This window comes from Phyllobates terribilis, unplaced genomic scaffold (genome assembly GCF_046119375.1).
Source record: "Phyllobates terribilis strain yellow unplaced genomic scaffold, ASM4611937v1 Scaffold_4__5_contigs__length_816908805, whole genome shotgun sequence".
Taxonomy (NCBI): Eukaryota; Metazoa; Chordata; class Amphibia; order Anura; family Dendrobatidae; genus Phyllobates; species Phyllobates terribilis.
In genome coordinates, this window is record NW_027362764.1 from 562,698,783 (window position 1) to 562,726,636 (window position 27,854).

The following is a 27,854-nucleotide window of genomic DNA, read 5'->3' on the forward strand; positions in this document are numbered from 1 at the left end:
AAAGTAGCTTCTTCTTGTGTCAGACATTGACGGCAGAAGACTCTGGAGCACAAATGGCCGAGGGAGGCTACACAATTGAGCACGCATAGGGTATAGGGTGCACACTAGCATTTACATTCCATTTTTCTTTCATTTCCAGAGCAAAAAAAGAATGTAACTGATCAGTTTAACAACCAGTTGTTTTCAATAGATGCTTGAAATTGTTTATTATGTTGTTAAAATCGTTTTGTAAATTCATCTTCGTTCTGTTCATTTTCCATTTTCTTAAAATAAATTGCAGAGCTTGTTGCTCTTTTTCCTGTAAAAATAAATACAGAAATTAAATGGAATAGGCCAATCTTTTCTAGTTTACATTGAAGTCTATGGCAAACAGATGTAAATGGAAAGTGTTCTGTTTAATTTATTTCCATCCAATATGGCTTCCGTTTTTGATAAGAAAAAAATCTGTTTAAAACAGGAAATAATGTGAACGTAGCCTAAGTGATATTGTTAGTTATTATAAATTGTATAATATTTCAGATCTGTAGATCAGTTCTAAGAGCGGATAGGGATAAATTTAAAAGTAGGAACTTTCTCTTGAAAAGAGGCTCGTACGGCGAAAAGCATCGGGGTAACAGCTGTTCCCCACTAAAATCAAAGAATTGTTTATACGGCTAAAATTCAGCAGCATTTGGCCGTTGCAGTACAAGGCTACGTTGCTCCCACATCATGTCTGGCATACCCTAAAGGTACATTTACACTGCACGATTATTGTGAACGAGTGTTCCCAGGAACTTCCGATCACCAAACAATCGTGCAAAACACGAGCTCATTAGGTGAATTGATCTTTTAGTTTGCACAAAAGATCATCATTCTCGGCAGCACCTCGTCTTGTGAAAACAGGAGTTGTGCTGCCGAGAACAATGGCGGCCTGTGCGCACTGGATGATCTATTACAGATTGTTCAATGTGTATCTGAAGTGGGCTCTGCCTGTGTAAACAGACTATTAATCGACTGCTGACCAACGAGCATGTTACCAGTCGGAGGTTGTGTAACAATCCGATCACACGTTACGATCGGCCGCGCAGTCTATGAAATAAAACCGCTCTTTCCCAGCATGATTAAGCGATTGTGCAAGGAAACGGTGGAAAGACAGCAGCAACAGCAAGACCGTCGGACTGGGATGCCAAGAGCCCACCAGTAACCAGCTCCAGGGCCCCACTTTTCAGCTACATGCAAATGTGACATTTATCACAAATTTATGTAACAATGAACTGGGTAGACTGGTAAATGAATAAAACGCTGCCTTTGCCTGTACATAGTGATTGAAGTATATAGTTCCAAGTACTGCTCATATAAGAGGGTGGTGGTTCACTCTTGCAGAAGGGCCCACCAGAGGATTCTCCTGTTCTCCTGTGGGCCAGTCCAAGCCTGGCTGTATGTGATTGCAGACTTTCAGTACAACAGTTACATGACATTGGTGGTCATTGATTTTTTTGCATTTAATCTAACTACAGTGCTGGTCTCCAATTCTTCAACACATGACAACATGATGGACATGTGTGTTTAGATATTAGGGAAATTCTTTCCTAATGTGATTTGCTGCAGCTTTAAACCACATGATACTAATATCCAGCTGTCCTTTTCAGATTTTTGTATCTAGGATGGTTTCATCTCAAAAATGGTTCTTTTTCATGTTTTTTTTTATTGAAAGCCTATTCTTTGCTTATAAGAAGACAAGTTGCCACAGACTGAAGCTACAAATTATGGGTCCAATTTATTATTCACAGTGTTCTTTTTTTAAGTGACTTTTATCTTTTGTCTTGTGGTATTCGTTGCAGGTTTCGGCACCAAATTCTTCAAAATGGCTCATGCGGGTTGATGCATTTTTTGCACAAAATCATAAATTCTCTTTTTTTGCTTTTTACTTTGTGTGCATTTTTAAAGTAAAAAGTTGCAAGATTAAAATGTTATATATTACGCTTCAACTGTGCAAAAAAAAAATGTCATTTTGTACTCCATTAGAATACAATTATAAATGAGTACAAATACATTTTCACTCATAATAACAAGTAATATCTAAACATAGTAGAGATGAGTGAATAAATGTGCAGGACCCTGATCCAGCAGTCACATCAGTATTCCTTGGCTACTGGATGGTAGTAGCCCTGTGAACCTTCTCCTACCTGCCCACCGCCTCTTCTGAAATGTACTTGTTGCAATGTAACGCATGCATGATGTTATGTCTGGCCTTGAAATCAGAAGAGTCCTGGGGATGTCAGCAAGTTGCAGTTATTTCTTAGGGCTCCAATGGCCAGTGGCCATTGACTACTGATGTGGCCAGTGCACCAGTGTCTCACAAATTGATTAGCTTATCTCTAAAACGTAGCCATCTTAAAAGGTGGGAATAACCTTTAGGCCTCATTCACACATCAGTAGTTTTAATCAGTATTTCATCAGTATTTGTATGCCAAAACCAGGAGTCTCTCCAAAACACAGAACCAGTTTTTCTCTCTTAGGCTATGTGCCCACGATGCAGAAATGAAGCAGAAAATTTCTGCAGCATTTCTGCATCTCCCTGGCAGAAAAAACGCATGCAGATTGTTTATGCGTTTTTCCTGCAGAATACATGCGTATCCACATGCGTTAACGCATGTGTTTCCGCATGCGGACTGACAAGCACTTTCCAGGCGATAGCATCACTTGGAAAGTGCTTGACAACTAGGTCACACTGTATAAATCCATGCAAACGGCATGGATTTATCAAGTGTGACCGTAAAAATAAAAAAAATAAAGCTACAGTCATGGCCAAAAGTTTTGAGAATGACACCAAAATTATATTTTCACATGATCTGCTGGCCTCTGGTTTTTATTAGTGTTTGTCTGATGTTTATATCACATGCAGAAATATAATTGCAATCATATTATGAGTACCAATAGGTTATATTGACAGTTAGAATGAGTTAATGCAGCAAGTCAATATTTGCAGTGTTGCCCCTTCTTCTTCAAGACCTCTGTAATTCTCCCTGGCATGCTCTCAATCAACTTTTGGACCAAATCCTGACTGATAGCAGTCCATTCTTGCATAATCAATGCTTGCATTTTGCCAGAATTTGTTGGTTTTTGTTTGTCCACCCGTCTCTTGATGATTGACCACAAGTTCTCAATGGGATTAAGATCTGGGGAGTTTCCAGGCCATGGACCCAAAATCTCTATGTTTTGTTCCATGAGCCATTTAGTTATCACCTTTGCTTTATGGCAAGGTGCTCCATCATGCTGGAAAAGGCATTGTTGGGCGCCAAACTGCTCTTGGACGGTTGGGAGAAGTTGCTCTTGGAGGACATTCTGGTACCATTCTTTATTCATGGCTGTGTTTTTAGGCAAGACTGTGAGTGAGCCGATTCCCTTGGCTGAGAAGCAACCCCACACATGAATGGTTTCAGGATGCTTTACAGTTGGCATGAGACAAGACTGGTGGTAGCGCTCACCTCTTCTTCTCCGAATAAGCTGTTTTCCAGATGTCCCAAACAATCGAAAAGGGGATTCATCAGAGAAAATGACTTTGCCCCAGTCCTCAGCAGTCCACTCCCTGTACCTTTTGCAGAATATCAGTCGGCCCCTGATGTTTTTTCTGGAGAGAAGTGGCTTCTTTGCTGCCCTCCTTGAAACCAGCCCTTGCTCAAAGAGTCTCCGCCTCACAGTGCGTGCAGAAGCACTCACACCAGCCTGCTGCCATTCCTGAGCAAGCTCGGCACTGCTGGTAGTCCGATCCCGCAGCTGAAACAGTTTTAAGATACGGTCCTGGCGCTTGCTGGTCTTTCTTGGGCGCCCTGGAGCCTTTTTGACAACAATGGAAGCTCTCTCCTTGAAGTTCTTGATGATGCGATAGATTGTTGACTGAGGTGCAATCTTTGTAGCTGCCATACTCTTCCCTGTTAGGCCATTTTTGTGCAGTGCAATGATGGCTGCACGTGTTTCTTTAGAGATAACCATGGTTAACTGAAGAGAAACAATGATACCAAGAACCAGCCTCCTTTTAAAGTGTCCAGTGATGTCATTCTTACTTAATCATGACTGATTGATCGCCAGCCCTGACCTCATCAACACCCACACCTGTGTTAATGGATCAATCATTAAAACGATGTTAGCTGCTCCTTTTAAGGCAGAACTGCAATGATGTTGAAATGTGTTTTGGGGGTAAAAGTTCATTTTCTGGGCAAATATTGACATTGCAAGTACAGTAATTGCTGTTAAGCTGATCACTCTGACATTCAGGAGTATATGCAAATTGCCATTACAAAAAATGAAGCAGTAAACTTTGGAAAAATTACTATTTGTCTCGTTCTCAATACTTTTGGCCATGACTGTATACTCACCCCCGATGCCCCGGCGTGTGCTGTCGCGCTCGTCCTGCCTTCTTCCGGGTTGCCGGCACATCGTGAGACAGCCTGCGGTCACATGACCACAACGTCATCTCAGGTCCTGGAAGGAGAAGCGCTGCCGGGGCCGCCGGACAGGTGAATATAAACTTTATTTTATTCTTTTTTTTACAGGTACAATGGTACCCAGGTCTGGATGAGAGTCTCCTCTCCTCAAGAACTGGGTACCATCCGCACATTGAGACGCATGATATCCGCTTGTACAAATGTACAGACGCGGATATTATGCGTCTCAATGCAAGTCAATGGCGGCGCTTCCGCAAAATTAATGAACATGCTGCGGATTTATGAGCGCTGCAGAAACGCTGCGGAAAAATCCGCAGCATGTGCATTGACATTGCGGAATGCCATTGGGGACCATGGGGAGCGGATTACCATGCGTTTTTGAAACTTTTCTGCTGCGGAAACGCATGAAAAACGCATCGTGTGCACGCAGCCTTAGGCTTGCCAGCAGTGCTTCTCCTTCCAGGACCTGAGGTGACGTCGCGGTCATGTGACCGCAGGCTGTCTCGCGATGTGCCGGCAACACGGAAGAAGCCAGGACGAGCGCGACAGCACACGCCGAGGCATCGGGGGTGAATATAGCTTTATTTTTTTTATTTTTACGGTCACACTGTATAAATCCATGCCGTTTGCATGGATTTATACAGTGTGACCTAGTTGTCAAGCACTTTCCAAGTGATGCTATCGCCTGGAAAGTGTTTGTCAGTCCGCATGCGGAAACACATGCGTAAGGCTGGGTGCCCACGTAGCGTTTTTCAAGCGTTTATGCTGCGGAATTTCCGCAGCGGAAACGCTTGTAAAACGCTAGGTAATCCGCACCCCATGGTCCCCAAGGGGATTCCGCATGTTCTATGCACATGCTGCAGATTTTTCCGCAGCGTTTATGCTGCGTACAAAAATCCGCAGCATGTCATTTAATTTTGCGGAAGCGCAGCGGAACTCCCGCCATTGACTTGCATTGAAACACATAGAAACCGCGACTGTACATTTGTACAAGCGGCTTCTATGCGTCTCTATGTGCGGATGGTACCCAGTTCTGGAGGAGAGGAGACTCTCATCCAGACCTGGGTACCATTGTACCTGTAAAAAAAGAATAAAATAACAAATAAAGTTTATACTCACCTTTCCGAAGGCTTCTCTCTGAATGCCGGCATCGCTTGAGGACCTGCGGTGACGTCACAGTCATGTGACCGCAGGCCCTTCACCGCTCTGTCTCGCGATATGCCGGCAGCCGGGAACCAGACAGGAACGAGCGCTGCAGCCACGCCGGGGCCTCGGGGGTGAGTATAGCTTTATTTGTTTTAATTTTTACGGTTCACACTGTATAAATCCATGCCGTTTGCATGGATTTATACAGTGTGATCTAGTTGTCAAGCACTTTCCAAGTGATGCTATCGCCTGGAAAGCGCTTGTCAATCTGCATGCGGAAACGCATGTGAATCCGCATGTGGATCCGCATGTATTCTGCAGGAAAAACGCATGTACAATCCGCATGTACAATCTGCATGCGTTTTTTTCTGCCAGGGAGATGCAGAAATGCTGCAGAAATTTTCTGCTTCATTTCTGCATCGTGGGCACATAGCCTAAGTTTCACTCCTGGTTTTGGCATATAAACACTGATGAAATACTGATTAAATATTGACGTGTTAATGAGGCCTTAAAGGTGTTTGTTTGTTATCTGGTCTTTCGTGTGTCCTTCATATTAATATCTGTCAGAAGGAGTTCACCCTGGATGTCATTAATATTCAGCCAGTGACAGTTTTATCTTTTTACTTAATAAAACAAACCAAGTAATCAGTTAACATAGAGAAAAAGTGTAAGAAAGTCATAAAGTAGAGATAATAATATACACGATAATACTAGGTAAATATTTGTTTTATAGTTTATTGTTGCATAGCCAATATTATTGAGACCTTATCATTCCTCCTGTCACCATCACATTATAACAGCTAGTTACCTCTGTAATATTCCATATTCCCATATGTCCTGACACAGATTTCACTAATTAATTATTTAATAATTCAGAAGTATTGATGTAGAAGAACATAGAAATATAACTTTACAGATATGGACTATCCAGTGCACGATGGAATGAATTCATTTACTTGTTCCGTTTTGTTTCATACTTTTTCTCTTTGCACACAGGTGTCGGTGATGGATCCAGCGGATTCTTAAGTGACAGTAGGTCGCATCCCAGATCTCTGGAGAAAACAACATGGAGGACTTACAAAGAGTCACAGTGTCACCATATGCTGAAACATTTGCATAATGGAGCCCGAGTCACAGTGCAGATGCCTCCAACAATTGAGGGACATTGGGTTTCTACAGGGTAAAGACATCTATCTATCTGTCTATTATCTATCATTTATGTATATATATACAGTATGTATATATTTATATTATCTATCTGTCTGTCTATTATCTCTCTGTTTATCTATCCATATATCTATCTATTATCTATCATTTATCTCATATCTATCTATCATCTATCTCATGTCTATGTATCTCTATCCTATCTATCTATCATCTATCTCATATCTATCTATCATCTATCTATCATCTATCTATCTAATTGTTTGTTTCCAAGTTGCACTAATAAACTTTTCTCTCAGATCACATCTTTTCATTTCTCATCATAGATAAATTTAGTTTACCTAACTTTGTTTCTTAGGCATTCTAAACACAAACTATTTTTTTTAATGCTTGTAAAAAATATGAATTTATATCCATTTTTCATGTTTTTTTTTTAGATAAGTATTTTTACTTGCGTTTTTTATTATGAAGGTTTTTAAGTTCTAGACGTTTAATGTAGAAGTATATGGGTAACACCCCAGCAAAAACACCATACCAAGAGCATGTAACCATTTAAAAAGGACCTCTCTGCACCCTTCTATATTAGACTATGTTCCCACGTTGAATGTTACTTTATAATATGACATACCAAAAAGAGACAAAAAATGCAACATAAAAACATGATAAAAGCGCATGTAAAAACACTCAGAAACGCAATGAAAAAATGCAAGTAACTTAATTTAGGCGCCGAAATACTGCTGAAAATCTGCAACATCAAACATTCAACGTGGGAACATGGTCTAATATAGAAGGGTGCAGAGGGGTCCTTTTTAAATGATACATTTTTTTGATACATCCTGGTATTTGGCTTTGACAAAATTGTATAGATACCGTTATGTGCAGATTACATGCTTTTTTTAATGCATTTCCACAACAGAAATTAAATTCTATGGAGAAATGAGCAGCACGGTGGCTCAGTGGTTAGCACTGTAGCCTTGTAGCACTGGGGTCCTGGGTTCAAATCCCACCAAGAACAACATCTGCAAGGAGTTTGTATGTTCTCCCCGTGTTTGTGTGGCTTTCCTCCAGGGTCTCCAGTTTGTACCCACACTCCAAAGACATACTGATAGGGAATCTAGATTGTGAGCCCCAATGGGGAGAGTGACGATAACGTCTATAAATTGTCTGAATTGTAAAGTGCTGTGGAATATGTTGGCGCTATATAAATAAAAAGATTACTTTTATATAAAAACTCAATGTACCCGCAAGAGTACAAACATATTGCAGTTTCAAATAAGCACCACAGGTCAGTTTACACAGCATCAAGAAAAGATCACAATGGGCATGAGATTTCTATAAATCCCATCTACTTTGCTGAAACTATAAGACGCTGCATTTTTGGCAGGGAAACCCTTACCAAGCTCTGCCCCTTTTTTGTTTTTGTTTTGTTTTTTTCAACTCAAAATGTTTTGAAAATATTTGGAAAACACTGACTCCCAAAATGCCAGAAAAATGCTAAAAATGTGCATGTAGTAAAGGCAGTAATAATTGAATCCATAAACACATGTCCTAATAATGAAAAAGTATCAAAGGAGTACACCTATCTAAAATAGTTATGGCATATCCTCTTTTAGTCCTTGGCTATTTTCCAAGTTCCCATAGAAGTAAAATGTCACGTCTCCATTTACAGGGGCAGAAGACGGGGGGCCCTGTACTGAAGATAGGTGCACATCCTTTGGATATCTCATAAATGTCCCAGATGATAATACAGCTTAAATGTTCACCTGATGGGTGTATATCATTACATTTATGAACGCAAGCCACCTTTTGAGCTTAAAATATTGTATTGAATTTAGCGTTGTATGGAATTATTGTCCTCCTAGATTTAATATTTTTTTAGCAGCATTAAAGAAGCCCTCCTAGCTATACTTTTTTTTATTAAATGCGTGTATATGTGAATGTAATATAATGTGAGTGCATTAATATACTCGCCTACCCCCACTTTGTCCGGTATCCAGCGCCGTTCTGCTCCTCTTCTCAGTGACATCACCGCTCTGCAGACTCTCCGTAACAAACTGCGCTCTGCGTGAGTGGCTTTTACAATATAAGTCTACGGAGCATCAGAACAAGGCCTCATAGGCTTTTATTGTTAAAGATACTTCTGGGTCACACATAGAGAGAGCTGGCTCGTTGGAATTGCGGTGATGTCACTGAGAAGCAAAGGAGAACAGCACTGGACACCGGAGAGAGCAGCGGTAGATGAGTTTTTTGAATACATTCACACATTACATGTAAATATACACACATTTAATAAAAACATATATAGATGGGAGCTCTTCTTTAAGCCTGATGAATATTAGGAACTTTACCCCTGACCACTAAAAATGCACAAGTCTGCAGTTTCTGCTGATACCTGACTGGCCTGTCATACATTGCTTACCAACAGCTATCGGTCAAGGCTCTCTCTTCACAATTTTACAATTTCACCCTCAAAATGACATGAACTTAAAGGGGTTTTCCCACAAACAAAAGTTCATTTTCATCAATAGATCTTGGAATAATAATAATTTCCACACTTAACTGTATTTAACCCCTTAATGACCTGAGCATTTTCCATTTTTGCGTTTTCGTTTTTTGCTCTCCTGGTTCCCAGGGCCATAACGTTTTTATTTTTTTGTCAATATGGCCATGTGAGGGCTCATTTTTTGTGAAACGAGTTGTACTTTCGAACGACATCACTGGTTTTACCATATCGTGTATTAGAAAATGGGAAAAAAAATCCAAATGCGGTGAAATTGCAAAAAAAAGTGCAATACCACAGTTGTTTGTTTTGTTTTTTGTTTTTTTTTACCACGTTCACCGAATGCTAAAACTGACCTGCCATTATTATTCTCCAGGTTATTACGAGTTTGTAGACACCAAGCATGTATAGCTTCTTTTTTATTTAAGTGGTGAAAAAAAAATCCAAAGCTTGCTAAAAAAAAAAGTCACCATTTTCCGAGACTTATAGCGTCTCCATTTTTCTTGATCTGGGGCTGGGTTAGGGCTTATTTTTTGCGCACCGAGCTAACATTTTTATTAATACCATTTCGGGGTAGATCCGATGTTTTGATCGCCTGTTATTGCATTTAATTGCAATGTTACGGCGACCAAAAAAATGTAATTCTGGCGTTTAGAATTTTTTCTCATTACGCCGTTTACCGATCGGATTAATTCTTTTTTTATATTGATAGATCGGGAGATTCTGAACGCGATGATACCAAATATGTGTATGTGGGTTTTTTTTTTATTGCTTTATTTTGAATGGTGCGAGATGGGGGTGATTTCAACTTTTATTTATTTTTTTTTTTTTTAAATATTTTTGAAAACATTTTTTTTACACTTTCTGCTTGCTTCAATAGTCTCCATGGGAGACTAGAAGAAGCAGTTATCTGATCTCCTCTGCTACATACAGGGGATGAGCAGATCGCCTGTATGTAGCAGAAATGCTCACTTGCTATGAGTGCCGACCACTGGGCAGCGCTCATAGCAATCTAGACATGACAACCACAGGGGTCTGCTGCAGACCCCGGGTTGTCATGCCAACCCACGTGATGGGGTTACCGATGGGCGGAGTCAGTGACGCACTTCCCGGAAGCGCCAGTTAAATGCCGATGGTTAACAGCCGTGGGTGGATTGCTATTGCACCCGCGGCTGTTGCGGGCACAGGTCAGCTGTATAAATTGGCTGACATATGCCCGGTTCAGTGCAGGCTCAGCGCCGGAGCCCGCGCAGAACCGGGGGTTCCGACGTGGTGCATACTAATACGCAGCACGTCGGAAAGGGGTTAAATAAAATTTCCCTGCGCTGAGATAATCTTATAAATGTGTTCCTGCTATGTACTGTGTAATGGCTGTGTCTAACCGTGCAGAAACATGGTCTGATCATACCACATCTCCTAGGCAGAGGTGGAGAAAAAGAGTATACAGACATTACAGCACGGGATCACAGCTGATTCTTTCTTTGAAGTAAAACATTGTTTAAAAACAGGCAGAGAAATGTTTTACCTCACAGAAAAAATCAGCTGTGATCCTGTGCTGTGCTGTAATGTCTGTATACTCTTTTGCTTCCTCCCCTGCCCAGGAGCTGTGGTATGATCAGACCATGTCCCTGCACGGTCAGACACAGCCATTACACAGTACACAGCAGGGGCACATTTATAAGATTATCTCAGCACAAGAAGATTTTATTTAAACACATCTAATGGTGGAAATTATTATTATTCCAAGATCTATTGATTAAAATGTATTTTCGTTCGTGGGAAAACCCCTTTAAGTATCTCAACCAGGACTGTTGTGTGATGACAGGATAAAGTTTCATGATCACATTTCTGCCATACCCTACATGTCTTCTCACTGATTTCTTCTCTACTAAAACTTTTCCAATAATTGCTCTACAGCTTTTAACATGTCTGTTTAGACATATGACATCAATAGCCAAAAATAGTGATCCCTGCTGACCGTCACTGTCAGAATGTTTACCTGCGTCATCTCCAGTTCAACCACCAAAATAACCCCATGACACTGTCTTAGCACTTGCTTTGGTTTGAAGATTCCTTAGTCCGCTCGTGAAGTGATGGAGGCTGCAGCCACAACAAGCTGTCTCCAGTTTCCTTGTGGTCTGGCATTGGACACACTAGGGGAAACCTGTCTATAGAGAGTTTCCTTGCTGTCTGGCCCTAAAAGAACTTGGCGAACCATTGCTGTTTCTTTTACATTTATATTTAGAATCAAGTACATTCATTCCTTATGAGGCTGTAACTCACATGTTTTAATTTTGTTGTCAGAGGGGGGCTCTTTGTGGAATGTACAACCCGCCTTATTATGCTTTGTGGCTATTAATGTATCTGCACTTTCATTAAAAGCTGCATTCCCCACAATTGACATACCACTCAGATTGGATTATATAAACACTTCAATGTTGTGGTTCCATAGAAGAATAAGAGATTGTGTTCATGTTTCAGGGAAAAAATAATCTATGGGTTCACTGAAACAAGACAAAACAACAATGGTAAAACTTCAAAGCGCAGACATAGACTATCAGTAATGGTTGTCATGATCAGTAATGATTTACAACGTTTACCTGTTATTACACAGATTTATTTTTTTTTCTTTTTCATTATTTTAGATTTAATTTCTTACTGCAAAGTACAAAACCAACAAAAAATAAAGCCCACTAGACTGATATACCCACCTATCCTACCCTCCATGGAATTCCTGCCTGACCATTCTATTCTATTGGGTATAAGCATTTGTCTACTGTTATTAGTTTATTACTTAATTACAAATTCTTAATTATTTGTTATGGGTGAACAATATATACATTGTTAATGTCACATCTGGTGTTTACTTGCATAGTTTATACTCAGTTAATTATTTCCATTTGTTAGAAAAGTCCCTTAAAAAATAGCTGATCCCATAGTTTATCTTGCTGCTAGAATAGCGGCAATCAGCTGTAATTTCCACGTGAACCAGGCAGCAAGAATTGAATTCTTTACAGCATCACCACAGAAGAAATGAAGAACTACAATGTAGCCATTTACATAAATAAGGTGTCTAAGTAACACACAAACCTGCTGGGTCTTCCAGAGCAGGAGATTCTTTTTGTAGCCACTATTTGTAGCCAACTAATTGATAAAGTGGTCGAATGAGGGATTGCCCTCCATTGATTTCCAATATCCTAATAAGGTTTTTGGAAATATATTTTCTAAACTAGGCAGACTTTCCTGACATTGCCTATGTGATCCAAAGAGCACCATAAACATCATAATCAGGAGCAGACATACCATTGGTGGAACCTGTGTAGCCACATGGGGCCAAGAGGTATGGGGTCCCATTTCCACCTCTAAAGAAGATAATATTGTGCATTATGTTGAGTTATTGGGCTGCAAAGGAAAGGATCTATATACAGTTCTTGCATAGGGGCCCTTTTCTGTCTGTGTCCACCAGTGATGGTAATTAGGGAATGTCCATGTACAGTGGGTATGGAAAGTATTCAGACCCCTTTAAATTTTTCACTCTTTGTTTCATTGCAGCCATTTGATAAATTCTAAAAAGTTCATTTTTTTCTCATTAAAGTACACTCTGCACCCCATCTTGACTGAAAAAAACACAAATGTAGAAATTTTTGCAAATTTATTAAAAAAGAAAAACTGAAATATCACATGGTCATAAGTATTCAGACCCTTTGCTAAGACACTTATATTTAAGTCACATGCTGTCCATTTCCTTGTGATCCTCCTTGAGATGGTTCTACTCCTTCATTGGAGTCCAGCTGTGTTCTAACTGATAGGACTTGATTTGGAAAGGCACACACCTGTCTATATAAGACCTCACAGCTCACAGTGCATGTCAGACTAAATGAGAATCATGAGCTCAAAAGAACTGCCCAAGGAGCTTAGAGACAGAATTGTGGCAAGGCACCGATCTGGCCAAGGTTACAAAAGAATTTCTGCATTACTTAAGGTTCCTAAGAGCACAGTGACTTCCATAATCCTTAAATAGAAGAAGTTTAGGACCACCAGAAGTCTTCCTAGACCTGGCCGTCCAGCCAAATTGAGCAATCGTGGGAGAAGAGCCTTGGTGAGAGGGGTAAAGAAGAACCCCAAGATCACTGTGGCTGAGCTCCAGAGATGCAGTAGGGAGATGAGAGAAAGTTCCACAATGTCAACTATCACTGCAGCCCTCCACCAGTCGGGCCTTTATGGCAGAGTGGCCCGATGGAAGCCTCTTCTCAGTGCAAGACATATGAAAGCCTGCATAGAGTTTGCTCAAAAACACATGAAGGACTCCCAGACTATGAGAAATAAGATTCTCTGGTCTGATGAAACGAAGTTAGAACTTTTTGGTGATAATTCTTAGCAGTACGTATGTGTGGAGAAAACCAGGCACTGCTCATCACCTGCCCAATACAATGCCAACAGTGACACATGGTGGTGGTATCGTCATGCTAGGGGGGTATTTTTCAGCTGCAGGAACAGGACGACTGGTTGCAATTGAAGCAAACATGAATGCGGCCAAGTACAGAGATATCCTGCATGAAAACCTCTTCCAGAGTGCTCTGGACCTCAGACTTGGCCGAAGGTTCGTCTTCCAACAAGATAATGACTCTAAACACACAGCTAAAATAACAAAGGAGTGGCTTCAGAACACTCTGTAACCATTCTTGACTGGCCCAGCCAGAGCCCTGACCTAAACCCAATTGAACATCTCTGGAGAGACCTGAAAATGGCTGTCCACCAACGTTCACCATCCAACCTGACGGAACTGGAGAGGATCTGCAAGGAAGAATGGCAGAGAATCCCCAAATCCAGGTGTGAAAAACTTGTTGCATCATTCCCAAGAAGACTCATCACTGTACTAGCTCAAAAGGGTGTTTCTACTCAATACTGAGCAAAGGGTCTGAATACTTATGACCATGTGACATTTCAGTTTTTCTTTTTTAATAAATTTGCAAAAATTTCTACATTTCTGTTTTTTTTTTCAGTCATGATTGGGTGCAGTGTGTACTTTAATGAGGAAAAAATGACCTTTTTAAAATTTACCAAATGTCTGCAATGAAACAAAGAGTGAAACATTTAAATGGGTCTGAATACTTTCCGTACCCACTGTATCTTCAAGATTCATCTGTCAGAGTGACACATGAGATTTAGAGGAGATCTTCTCCTTGGGTAATGTTTGGTAATAACCAGCATTAAATTGCATTAGGCAATAATATGCTGGCTCAAAAAAACAAATCTTAGGGCATGAATTATATCTGAACTGTGAAGCATGAAGCAGTGAAATGTGTCACGGATACATAGACAGTAAATTGTTACGTATTTTCTTTAGTTAGAGGAATCCTAAATATTACTCTTGAATTAGAAGAATTAATATTGGATGATTATGTGTGCTTCATTGTTGTTAAAATAATTACTAACTTTAGCAAGCCTCACCAAAGCCTTCTGTTGCTCATTGTCAACACAAAAGAAGCAATCCAAAAAAGATACTGAAATAGTTGGTTTTGTAACATCCAGTAGGCTCTGTCCACACCTGCATCATGTTTTCTTTAAGCCCAACAGCATGTAGCTGAATTCATCACAAGATGCCAACAGCGTTTGGTAGATACCTCCAGTACCCAATGGACCCTCTGTTTTTTTTTAGTTTCCATTGGGTTTCTCTGTGGTGTTCATTGTTTTGATGGAAAACATACCGATGCTTGCGGTGCTATTTCCCCTGTCAAACCTGAAAGCATTTGTGTTGGAAGCTCCAAAAACAGTTTCCGAAGCAAATTTGTAAATTGAACATGACAATCATTTGCCTGGTTACATAGTCACATAAGTAGAAAAAGACAGTTCAATCAAGTTCAACCTTTGTCTATCAATTATACATTATCTATCACTAGATTATTTATATCCTACAATGCCATTTGTCATGAGAAGAGCATCTAGCCTTTTTTAAATGCTGATACAGTGTCTGCCATTACTACTTTTTGTGGTAGGATATTTCAGTCTGATTACTCTGAAGACCCCCATATACATTAGACTATTGACGGATTATTACTATATCTTAGAACATATATGTCAAACTCTGGCCCGCAGGGTGGTTTTATTTGGCCCGCGACATCAGAACCACCTCCCCTATGTGAGTCCATTATTCTGTATGGAGGACCATGTGGGGCCATTATTCTGTGTGGAGGACTATATGTGGACACTATACTGTATGGAGGACTATGTGGGGCCATTATTCTGTATGGAGGACTATGTGGGGCCTATGATATTGCATGGAAAGCTATGTGGGGTCCATTATACTGTATGGAGGACTATGTGGGGTCATTATTCTGTGTGGAGGACTATATGTGGCCATTATACTGTATGGAGGACTATGTGGGGCCATTATTCTGTATGGAGGACTATGTGGGGGATATTATATTGTATGGAAAGCTATATGGGGTCCATTATACTGTATGGAGGACTATGTGGGGCCATTATTCTGTGTGGAGGACTATATGTGGCCATTATACTGTATGGAGGACGATGTGGGGCCATTATTCTGTATGGAGGACTATGTGGGGCCTATTATATTGTATGGAAAGCTATGTGAGGTCCATTATACTGTATGGAAAGCTATGTGAGGTCATTATGCTCTTTGGAGGACTATGTGGAGCCCATTATTTTGTATGGAGGACTGTGTAGGGCCTATTATACTGTATGGAAAGCTATGTGGGGCCATTATGCTCTTTATGTGGGCCCATTATTTTGTACGGAGGACTGTGTGGGGCCTATTATCCTGTATACTGGCTGGCCCTCGACTTTGTCCAAGTTTTTTATTTTGGCCCTCTGTGTGTTTTGAGTTCAGCCGACAGTCTAATGTGTATGGGAGCACTGAACAGTTTTTGTTTAAGGGAAATATTGATCCGGCATGTCCAAGTTGGGACTGATGATCACATTGTCTCCCAAAGATAACATGTCTGGTGACAGCTCTTTCAAAGAAAAATAGTCAATTGAGCGCTCCTGCATTTGGGATAGCCGGCCAAGATGGCTGGTGGCTAAACCATTGGCCGAATGATGGTTCGACCAACAATAATCTAATGTGTACAGCGGTCTTTACTGTAAAGAGCCCTTTCCTATTTAGCTGCCAGAATCACCTTTCCTCTGCACATAATGAATGTTCCCTAATTCTTTATAAGGAAAAAGTCATGTGTCATTCCTTTAAAGGGGTATTCCCATCTCCAAGGTTCTATCCCAAAATGTAGTAGGTGTAATAATATTAGCAAATACCTCCAATTAGAAATGTAGTATTGTTCTTCTGATTCACTATGTCTCTTTCCTCATGTGCAGGCATTGCAGGACCTTACATATCCATGGATCCGACCACTGATATAGTGACGGTTAGTTAGCTAGTTGCTAGTGGTCGTAACCATGGATACCTGAGGTCCTGCAATGCCTGCACATGAGGGAGGAGACATAGAGAATCAGAAAAACTATACTAAATTTCTAGTTGGAGGTATTTGCTAATATTATTATTATTACACCTCCTACATATTGGGAGAGGATCTTGGAGATGGGAATACCCCTTTAAGTTCACCACACATATATTTATACAAATAAATGTGATCGCCTCTGAGACGTCTTTTTCCTATGATGATCATGCCCAGCTTTTCTAACCTCTCACTATAAGACAGACCTTCAGTCCTATGTAATAATCTAGTTGCCCGCCTATTTCTCTAGCTGTAATTGCTTTTCTGTTGCCAGCACAAGTTTCTTTACTATAGCCTACAAAGCTGGCTATGCAATGACTTTTTGGTTTAAATGAAATTTAGACTAAATTAATTTGGTGAAATTTGTATTAACAACCTAGGAGCACATTTTTGTTATTTAATATATATATTTTATTAATTCTAAATTATTTTAACAATTCAGATGTGAAGTTCGGTCGGGACCTGAATTCATCACAAGATCCTACAATTTTTATACCAATAATACCTTCAAAGCATATCAGTTCTACTATGGAGGCAACCACTGTACGAATCCCACCTACACTCTGGTTATTCGGGGAAAAATACGTCTTCGACAGGCATCATGGATTGTCCGTGGTGGGACTGAGGCTGATTACCAACTTCATCGTGTGCAAGTAGTACTTCACAGTGAAACCGTAGCTGAGAACCTCACATGGTTGGTGAATCAGACATGTCCTGGGATCATACCCTCAGATAAGTCCTGGAAAACTGATGTCAGTTATGACCTGTGGAGAGAAGACAACAGTATTAAGTGTTTGGAGGCTCTCAATTTTGCAATGCATGAACTTCAGCTTATCCGTGTGGAAAAGCAGTACCTGCATCATAACCTGGACCATCTGGTGGAGGAACTGTTCCTTGGAGATATTCACACGGACATCACTCATAGAATGTATTACAGACCTTCCAGTTATCAACCAGCTCTGCAGAACGCCAAGGTAGATCTCATTTCTCCTTATTTCAAATACTAATATTAGACTATTGTCAATTTAACACTTGTCACAGTCACTTTCTTGGCTAGCCTAAAGCAGCAAAAGCTCCATGTCTAGATACAGCAAACATTTTTTGATCTTTCAGATCAGATCATTCTAGGAGACTTTGTCAAGAAGACAGACATAATTGGGATAGAAGGTAAAATAAAAAGCATCAGGTGCCTTAGAAAACTTTTGAGAGTAGTAGTTTCCACTAAACCCTCAATTTGGGTGCCATAGAGTAGCCCATGTTATATCACAAAAAATGTATTACCCAGCTGTTTGGTTTAAAAGAGCCATTAAAAGGAATCTGTCAGCAGATATTTGCTACCTCATCTGAGAGCAGCATAAAATAGACCCTGAATCCAACGACGTGTCGCTTAGTTTACTGGGTGCAGCAGTACTGATGCAATCAGAGCTTCTAGATTTAGAATGAAGCAGAGCTGAGAAGTTGCCTCCGCCCAGGCTCTGTATATATAATGTCTATAGACAGTGGAGTGCTTCTCACAGGAGGTGGTGTTGCCGGACTAATGTAGTCCAGCAATGGTAATCTCTTAGTGATAAATCCTTCACAGTAAGTAAACAACAGCATGCACTTTGACAAGTGACACATCCCTGAATTCTGTGTTTCAGCCTCTATCTTCTGCTGTCTGTGGGACTGCTCGAAAGAGAGTTTTGAACTTGTGTTTCTCCAGCAGACCCAGTATCAATGAATAGAACTGAGGTCGAGCACCTCCGATTCATTGAAGACGAGGCCATGCAGAGGCCCGTTCTCTGGGTTCCAGAACCTTGTTCTTGGGATCATTTGTAGTCCCAGCGGTCAGTCTCCTGACGATCAACAAGTTATCCCATATCTTATGGGTCGAGAATAATATAATTTGCTGTTTTGGAAATAACCTTTTTCAGACCTTTGATTAGCACTTCAAAGGAGTTAGGAGCTGCTGTGCTTTTTTTTATTTATTCTATTGGTTTAGGATTTATAGAGGGCCTAATATAAAGAGGTAACAGATCCATTTCACAAAACAATTGGCATCTAAGAGATGCTGCCACATCCATGGGCAGCATGTATGAGACATTGGCTGTATGATTTTAGTCAGGTATGTTTGACTCTGAAACACTGCGGCATTTCAGAGAAAAACATACTTTGAAAGCCATGGGGGATCGAGCTCTTTAGGTCAATCATCGGAAAGGCAGTCCCCGGCTGCTTCTTCCCGCTTACTTCCCTTGGGTCTCTCCCCGTATATATAGAAAGAAACCTGCCAGTCATTGGCAGCGGGCAGAGAGAAGCTGCCAGGGACTGGAATTTCTGACTAGACACTTGTGCGGTTTGGTACTTAGCTGATTTTTAATTTTGTTTTTCTCTGAAACGCTGCAGTGTTTCAGAGTCAAACATACCTGACTGAGACCATACAGCCACGGCCCAATACATGTTGACCATGGATCAGCCAGCATGTGTGACGCCTCATTCTCGAAAGAGCCCTTTTAGTTTTGAGTTTACCCTGGGTGATGGGGGACTCGGTGTCGGGTCCTTTGATGAAGAGATGGGATGTAGCCGTGGCCCGGACCCGACCCGTGCTCAGGGCCGTCACATGAAAAGGAAGATGTTGTGGGCTCGTCCGGGATGAGTGGCTTATTTAACGACTACGCCACCTGTGGTGCCTGCTGAAGGGTCACCAGCGCCGCTGCAGTCCACCGAGGCCCGGTGTCATTGCGGCCAAAGTTCTCACTGCTCCCCACAGGCGGAGCAAGGCCTCAGGGCAGGCAGACAGGATGGAGGGGGTAGTAGTGCGTGGAGTACGGGCACCGCGTCGCATGGTATGGCGCATAATGAACAGTCCGGAGGCCGTAGGGGTGAACTTCCAAGGCGAAGATGACAAGATGACAGCGGGAAGGCGACTCCCTGCTCCCCGCGGAGTCCTGCGGCTACCAGGGACGGGGATCCGACTACCTCCGAGAAAGTCCAGCATTCAGTCGTGTCCCTTCACCAGAGTGTTCCTGCACTATAGACTTCACCCTTTTCCGTCTGTGAGTGTGTAGATAGGCCGGGTCTCCCTCTGAGCTCCTCTCAGGACTAGGACACGGGTGGCAATTCCTCTCCATCCGATGCCCGGTGGGATCCTCAGGGCCTACCGGGCTTTCCCGACCAGGACATGGAGTGCAAGGTCGGGTGTCGGGGGCCGGTACTCCTCTTGCAGCCGGAATCCCTCTGAATAGATCAGGTAGGCGAGGACAGGTGGCGAGCTCCGCTCCGTCTGCATCCTCCCTGGGACCCATTTGCTGTGGAGCCACACTCTAGAGCTCCCGGGCCTTCTTGATCCTGGTCCTTGGCCGGGTTGAGACATTCCTGGTCTACAACCTACCTCTCGTCCCAAGGCCAGGGTACGAGGGCTGTGTCCCTTGCCGGTGCAGGCCCACACAGGATCTGCGCTCCCGGAGGGAAGTCACATTACACACAGTACTTTGACAGCACAGAGACGGCCGACAGACTAGCAAAGGCTAGACAAAAGGACGGACCAAGATCAAAGATGGCTTTTTATTAAATATGAAATTTAAGGAGTAACTAACTTGTAATTCCTCCACCCTCACCCACTAACTGGTTCCTACCACTTTGTGTTCACCAGTCTCCCTGTAACCAGGGGAAATCCAAAGGCGGTGAAAGTAGAGATATATGTCCGCGCCGCTGAAAGATCCTCAAGTCAGGAACATGTAATAATATCCTTGTTTATTGGTAAATGCCTACGCGTTTCTGGGTGTTCCACACTCCTTCATCAGGGCACCAACAGATATATCAATGTATGCACTGAAACACTCCATTTATATACAGACAGCAAATGAAAAAAAAGGGTTCAAAAAGGAAGAGCAGAAAAAAACCAAACATAACCTTTGCACCTGAGGCCGTGTGCAAAAGAGAGAAAAAAAAAAAAAGGGGGCAAAAAGATAATGTTGGACAGAAAAGTATAAATAATCAAAGGTATCAGTCAAATGGAGTAATTACATAAAAGCAATATTACTTACTAACAAGTAAGTGTACACATTAGGTAAGAACAAAATAAATATGTGTATAACATTAAAAACTCTAATGAGAATACACCCATCAGATATCGTTCCATAAAGGGAGATGGAACTGGAAAGAACAAAATAAAATAAAAAAAAATAAAAAGTACCCCCATATAAAATATAGCTAGTAGTATCCTCTGTCAACGGAGGAATAGTGCAAGGAACAGGTTATCTGACATATGTCATGTAGTGACGTAGAGACCTAATGTGTAGTAATAGGATCCTGAGAAAACGCCGCAATGTAGTGTAACCAGGGGAGCAGCACCTAGTGCATACTAGCTCCCTCTGGTGGAGAATGTGGTGTTGGATGCAAGGGCTGGGTCACGACTATCACACTGGCCTTACCTCAGAGGAGGAACACTACACTCCATTAGAGAAGTGCAGCATGCCTGTGGCGGTCGAACCCTCAGGGGCGCCACACATGTATCATTGATCAGGTTCCTTTTTAAAATGAATGTCTGTTTTCCTCCAGAAACAGTGTCACACTCCCACACTCCAAAGACCTACTGAGAGGGAATCTAGATTGGGAGCCCTAATGGGGACAGTGTAGATAATGTCTGTAAAGTGCTGTGGAATATGATCGTGCTATATAAGCAAAGCATGATAATACAGAACTGGTAGATCCACAGCAGATAAAACAGTGATGTTATCAAAACTGCAGCAAGCAGCCCAGTAAGAGATACATCGTTGGAATCAGGGTATCTGCTCCTACATCATGGTGCTCTCAGATGGGGTAGCAAAAACCTGGTGACAGATTCCCTTTAAGACATCACCAGCAGACATTTACAAAGTGGCCTTCACTACTGCTAGTCTCCTTTTATTGAATCTAATTACTGCTCCCCTGGGACAACACTTAGTAACTGGACACTAATCTCAGTAACAATATTCAGACACATGCGTGCTTCCTTAAGCTCTTAACTTCCCCCTCGGGTAATGTGAACATGATAAGACATAGCATGAAGTGAGGTGCACTGTTTGTCTTTGTGCTGTTATGATTTCATTAAGTTTACTAAAATAATTATATTCATCGTTCAGGCAAAAATAATCAGAGGAAGGAATTAAAAAAACAAGCACTCAGAGACTAAGCATTTAGATTGCTGAGCTGGGGAATGATCAGCGGTGTCTAATTCTCCACTTGCTTGTGGCTTCACTTGTGGCTGGAAATGAGTGATAATGAAAGGCCCGGGCTTGCCATGATGTGGAGGGCTGCCAGAACCACAAAATCAGCCGTCAGGAAAACTGGCCACACTCCAGACTCTCGCAGTCCTGATCTGACTTCAAGGTGATAAATTCACCTCTCATGCTAAATATAAAGAAAAGCAGGTTGTGCTCCACTCCAAGATTCCATATTATTTTATTTCTTGGTTTTCTAATTACTAAATATAAATTAAATTCAACACTGACCGTTGCGGTTGCTTCAACTCTTTCACTATCTTGAGTGTCTGGTGGCAAGACATTATGGAGACTTCTGTCTTGCCTAAGGGTCCATGGGTTTGGCTAGTCTGTGTGCACTGCCCCATACCGGGTGTCATGATGTGGGTCTTTACAGGGCTCCAAATTCTCCCCTAGAAGCTTTGCGTCCAGGGAATAATTCCTCTGTAATAAGATATACATTACAACATGCCATATTTTTCCGTAAAGGAAACCTACAAAACCTGGAGGCACTTCAAAATACAGTTTTTAGATGGAGGCACTATTTGAGGCACTGCAAAATACAGTGTGGGCTCATATGCTGTAGATTCACATAAGCACATTCATGATGTTACCAAATACAGCGATATTGGTAAAAGGGTGAGATCATTAGCAGGGCTCGCGTGCCATGACATGTCTGTGCATTATTTCAGTGCTAATAACTGACTGCTCACAGGATTCTGGGTCTGTACCTTTGTTGAGAGCATTATTCTTGCACTCTGCTATCACTTTGTGCATTATTCCTTATACTACGATGCCACTGTGCACGCTATCCCTGTAGCATTACTTCACTGTGTGCATGATGGGGCAATTTCAGGCAACACAATCCTAACCTTGTCATTTGCAGACCTCTCTTGCTACTGAAGTGGTCTTGAATGCACTTTCTTCAATACTTCTTGACTTTTTCACTTTTCACTGTTGGTTTTCTGAAGACAATCACGTGACTTTTCATGAAGTGTTTGCAATGAAGTTTTTCCTCCATTCGGCACATTACTACCCAGCCAAATCTAGGGCGATTATTTCTTTAGATATTGATTGAGATCCCCATAATACTAGACGCTTTTTTTTTATGTTCTGGATATAAATTATTTTGTTTGATCTCTGTGCTCTTAGCAATGTAGAAGTCAGTCTGGTTCACAGCTCTACACATTTTAATGATTCGATAGACCTTGCTAGTTACAACAGGAACCTTTCAGATCAAGGTAACCCATATGCTGCACTAAAGTTGCCCTTTCAAAGTCAAAAATTTAATTTTTTTTTTACAAGGATATCAGAAGAATATTTATGCTAGCGGACTCTATGTCATAAATGAGAATTGAAAGGAAAAGAGAAACCCCATAGTCCCGAACTGTATAAATAGAAATTTATTCCTATGAACTTTATAAACTTATTATATGTTATAGTGTTGCAGCTGATAAAAAATATTACAGGAGAGAAGGTTCATAATGTAATAAGGTAACTGAGCACATTGATGTTACATCTACATGGCATGTGCATTTGAAGTGTGTCTCTGACATTTACTGTATTTCTATACACTTGCATGTCTGTCTTTGGCTACTATTATAAAAGAAAAATCAGTCTTATATTGAAAAGTGTAGTATATGACAATAAGAATGTGTGCCAAAAGTCATATAAAGAGGAAAAGGGACACTAATCTGGCATAAAGTTGGCTATTAAGGTCTTTTTTTATATCAGTGTTGATGAACAGTGCGGTGGAGTAAGATAATAATAATAATTTTTATTTCTATAGCGCCAATATATTCCGCTGCTCCAAATTCATTAAGAAATCTGTGCCTCTTAATGATTTTAGTGAATCTTTCAGAGACAAGAAGGCATTGCAGTCAAATTTCTGTATTACTTTACACCACTTTTTTCACATAAATTATGATGAACGTGTCGGCTCTGCTTGGACTCTGTCTCCCATCTGAGCTCTGTCCACTTTTTGAAAACTTTGCGCAGCTTGCCTGAACTTGTGTGAAAATTCCAAAAGTCACATAATTTTATGCCAGGAAATTGGCAAAAGACATGATGAATTGGAGCCTTTCCATGGTTTCATCAGGACATGTGTCAAAAGAACATCACTTGTGATAAACTAGGGATTGACAAAAAGCGCACATAGGGCATTAAGCAAATAACATGCTGTTGTATTGCATTATTTTGCACTCACATTGTGATGCTGTGAAACCATAGTCTTAGATAACAGTGCCCCAGCTGCTGCTGCTCCGCTGGTTGGATAAAACCAATGTCGACATAAACTAAAAGGGAGAAATGCAGGAAGGAATGTTGTGTTATGTCAATTTGGATCTTCCAATGCTAAAACCACAAAACAAGTCAGCAGGACAGCGACTAAATCTGAAGCATGAAAAGTGTTGTTAATGTTATCAGAAAACAAAGTCACCAAAGACAAAGCAGGAAAATGGTGAAAAAAAGTGCAAAATGTGTTGATGACAGAAGAATAAAAAGGATTCTACTCGAAGACAGAAGAATGTCATCTTAGGTCATCAGAGGTGGACTGGGTGTTTCTGTCAATTCAAGAACAATAATGAATAGTCCATTAGGTCTATTTTTTTCCCCCAAAAAAAAGCCGTATGTTAACCTACATCAGTACCATAAATTATTACAGTGGGCAAAAGAAAACATTAAATAGACAGAAGATCAGAAGATGAGTAGAAGTAAATTGTTTGGAGCGATGAAAGTAAGATTTTGTAACTATGGGTGAATATATGAGAGACCCACTAATCAAAATTCAAATCACCCCAGGGGGGCAATTATCAAAAAAAACCTCAAAGAAGCAAAACCCGACTGAAAACGATACCTGTATTTCATCACTATTGAAACCATTTTTATTGTATCAAAGACACAATAAAACCTGGCAAGGAAATGGTATAATCTATAGCACCAGTGACAAATAACCAGTATGAGCATATTAAATAAATATAATTAGGGGCATCAATAGGTATACCCAGATAGATGTGACCAGGTACAGGGATTCAGTAAAGAAAGGAATCCCAATATATTAAATATTACTCACGCTATAGGTTCTAAAATATAAGAGGAGTAGTAGTAAAAACTATCCATCTCAAACCTTATATCATGACCCTGCCTGACCTTGGAGTTTGGTACTCTAAGTGATATGATATGGCGCCCACCTCGACATAGGCTATCCCTAAATCACTCTCGTGAGGTCCCTAGCACAGATATTAAATTTCATGATCCTGATAAATAAATGAAAATGCTCATCATATAATCCCAATAAACTCTGTCCTATAGAAATATATGGAAAACTCACACAAAACCCTGATGCACTGTGTCCCATTGTATGTACTGTATGTACCATTGACTGTGGGACATTGCATTAGTAATAGGAGATTTATTGTGGTGTACAGTCCTCCTGGATGATCAGATTTAATATCTTTGTCATGATGGACAAATAAGGATAGACCACATTGAGCAGTAGCGCCATATTGCATCATCTGGGTGCCAACCTCCGCTGTCAGGCAGTGTCACAATATAAAGTTTAATGGGGATAGTTTTTACTGCTACTCCGCTTACTTTTAGAACCTTTAGTGAAAAAAGCTAATATATTGGGGTTCCTTTCTTTACTGAACCCCTGTAACTGGTCACATGTATCTGCATTTATCTATTGATGCCCCTATTTGTTTAACATGCTTATACTGGTTATTTGTCAGTGGTACTCGTGATTATACAATTTCCTTGCCAGGTTCTGCTGTGTTTTTTATACTAGAAAAAATAGTTCAGAGTCTCATCCAGAAAAGTGGGGCGATTTTTTTTCTCACTTGTCATCCGTATGCAACCCGTTTTTTACAGCAGCAGCTATTAATCATTTACACGACCATTTATAGTTTCCTATGTTACAGAATTGCAATGTATTGTAAAAAGCGGATGCTACACTGTGTCTAAGTATGGCATCTGATTTTTTCACGCACCCATAGACTTGATTGAGTCTCATTCGATTTTCGAAAGAAACTAGTACATGCTGCAATTTTTTTCACACACAGATTCGGTCAGTGAAATAAATCTCATCTGCCCCATTGAATAACAATCGTCTGAGTGCTGTCTGTTTTTTTTCAACAACAGCACTTGGAGCAAAAATACGGTTGTGTGACGATATTGAGATCGATTCATCATGAGGGGGCGTACGAGAGTCACACACTCCAGATTCATGAAGAGGTGTATGCCTCTTCTTGAATCTGGAGAGTCTGACGAATGACATGCCCCTCAATGTGCTACGCCAGAAATCTCACTCCAGTCAGGTAGGAAACACCACAGCTCATAAATTAGATGAGCTGGCCGTCCCTTCCTCGCCATGGCCCCTGTCCCATCTCAGCCTTAACCATTTTGGCGGAGCTGGAAGAAACTAGTGTAAAGACACCAAAAGTTGCAAAATTTAGGCGCATCTCCAAATTGCGCCTTCCTTTTTGCGAGGTTTATTCCAAGATTTTATGCTAGAATTCTGCTATGAAAGCTTTGATGAATGCCATTATTTTTAGTTTTTTTTTTTCTTTGAGGTTTTCTGAATATATGCAAGACTTAGTATAGAAGAACAGCTACATCCTGCTTGTATTGGGGCCAATGCAATGTCCCCAATAGGTGGTATGATTTGGCTTCTATATCAGTAGATGGTATTGCCATTTACTTGTTGACCTAGCCAGGAAACAGTCGAGACCTTAACCCTGTAGGAAATTTGAGGCAGTAATTGAAAATCTTTGATCAAATAAAAGTCAAATAATTGAGGCTATATTTGCTTCTTGCCACCATAAAATAGCTAAGGAAGAACTTCAAAGACTTGTTGGCTCAATGATACATCACTTTGATCCTGTTTTGAAGAAAAAAGGCTACCCTAGTGATATACCCACTGTGTATTCTTTGCCTAAAGTGATACAAAGTACATTCAGTGGTCTCCATGTCTAAATGGTCAGCTGCCATCTTCAGTCTACATATCAAGGTTATCCCATGTAGTATGAGAAATCAATTGTATTATTAGCTGAAGGTTCATACTGATAGCCATACATGTTTGGGAAAAAAATCAAACATGTCCCATTCTTCAAAGGATGTTTGGAAGCCCCTATACAGAATACCTTATTATTAGATCCTTTTGATTTTGGTGAGAAACATTAATATTAAGGTAATATGTATACACAGCTTAAGTGATGTGTGGTGATAGGTATTATAGGTAGGGATTTATATGGTGGAGTATGGGCTACATATAGTATCTGTCGAGTTAATATAGTAAACAGTCGGTACAATACATTACCTGTTTATCTGATTGTGAATTAGAATGTTCTATATTGTCGTAGATCCATAAGAAATCGATAGTTTGACTAATCAGAATTTATACACTCACATGATCACTACTTTATAGAAAGGATTCACCTCAATTCAATGTCTTCATTCATTTAACTAAGAAAATATTTGCTTTCCACTGTGACCGGTATAACCGCTCGTTGGTTCTCTTTCCATTTGTCTTCCGCTAACTGTTTTGTCTCTCAAGGATACAGGATATCCTCAGTGATACTACTCATTACAGAACATCAAAAGCCCTAATATTGGCACTTCTTTATTTAAATTGTATCTATTATCCGCTGCTGCCAAAAATATGCAAAGTTCCACTGATCATACAAAGGTCTTTCTAAACTGCAACCAAGCCAATAGATACAGAGCGGACCCGTCCAACGGGTTTACTGGGCAACGGTTCATGGACGGAGCTGACATTTTTAGTTAAGCAAAGTCCAGAGCACACCGCAGAGCATATCCATATTCTTACAACCGCTTCAGGAGAATGAATATAGTACTCCATTTCCATTCATTTACCTAAGAGTTGGGCATTACTAAAAGGGAATATGTAAAAAAAATGCTATTAACCTGCTGA

General features: G+C 40.7%; 1 protein-coding gene across 1 annotated transcript in view; it reads left to right on the forward strand.

Annotated features, from left to right (window-relative positions):
- Positions 1 to 27,854, forward strand: part of APCDD1 (APC down-regulated 1) — an 83,107-nt gene that overhangs the window by 44,289 nt on the left and 10,964 nt on the right. Inside the window, exons 2-3 of the mRNA XM_073679034.1 lie at positions 6,567 to 6,750; positions 17,152 to 17,683. Of these exons, the coding sequence (XP_073535135.1) occupies positions 6,567 to 6,750; positions 17,152 to 17,683 (716 nt within the window). The remainder of the gene's footprint in view (positions 1 to 6,566; positions 6,751 to 17,151; positions 17,684 to 27,854) is intronic.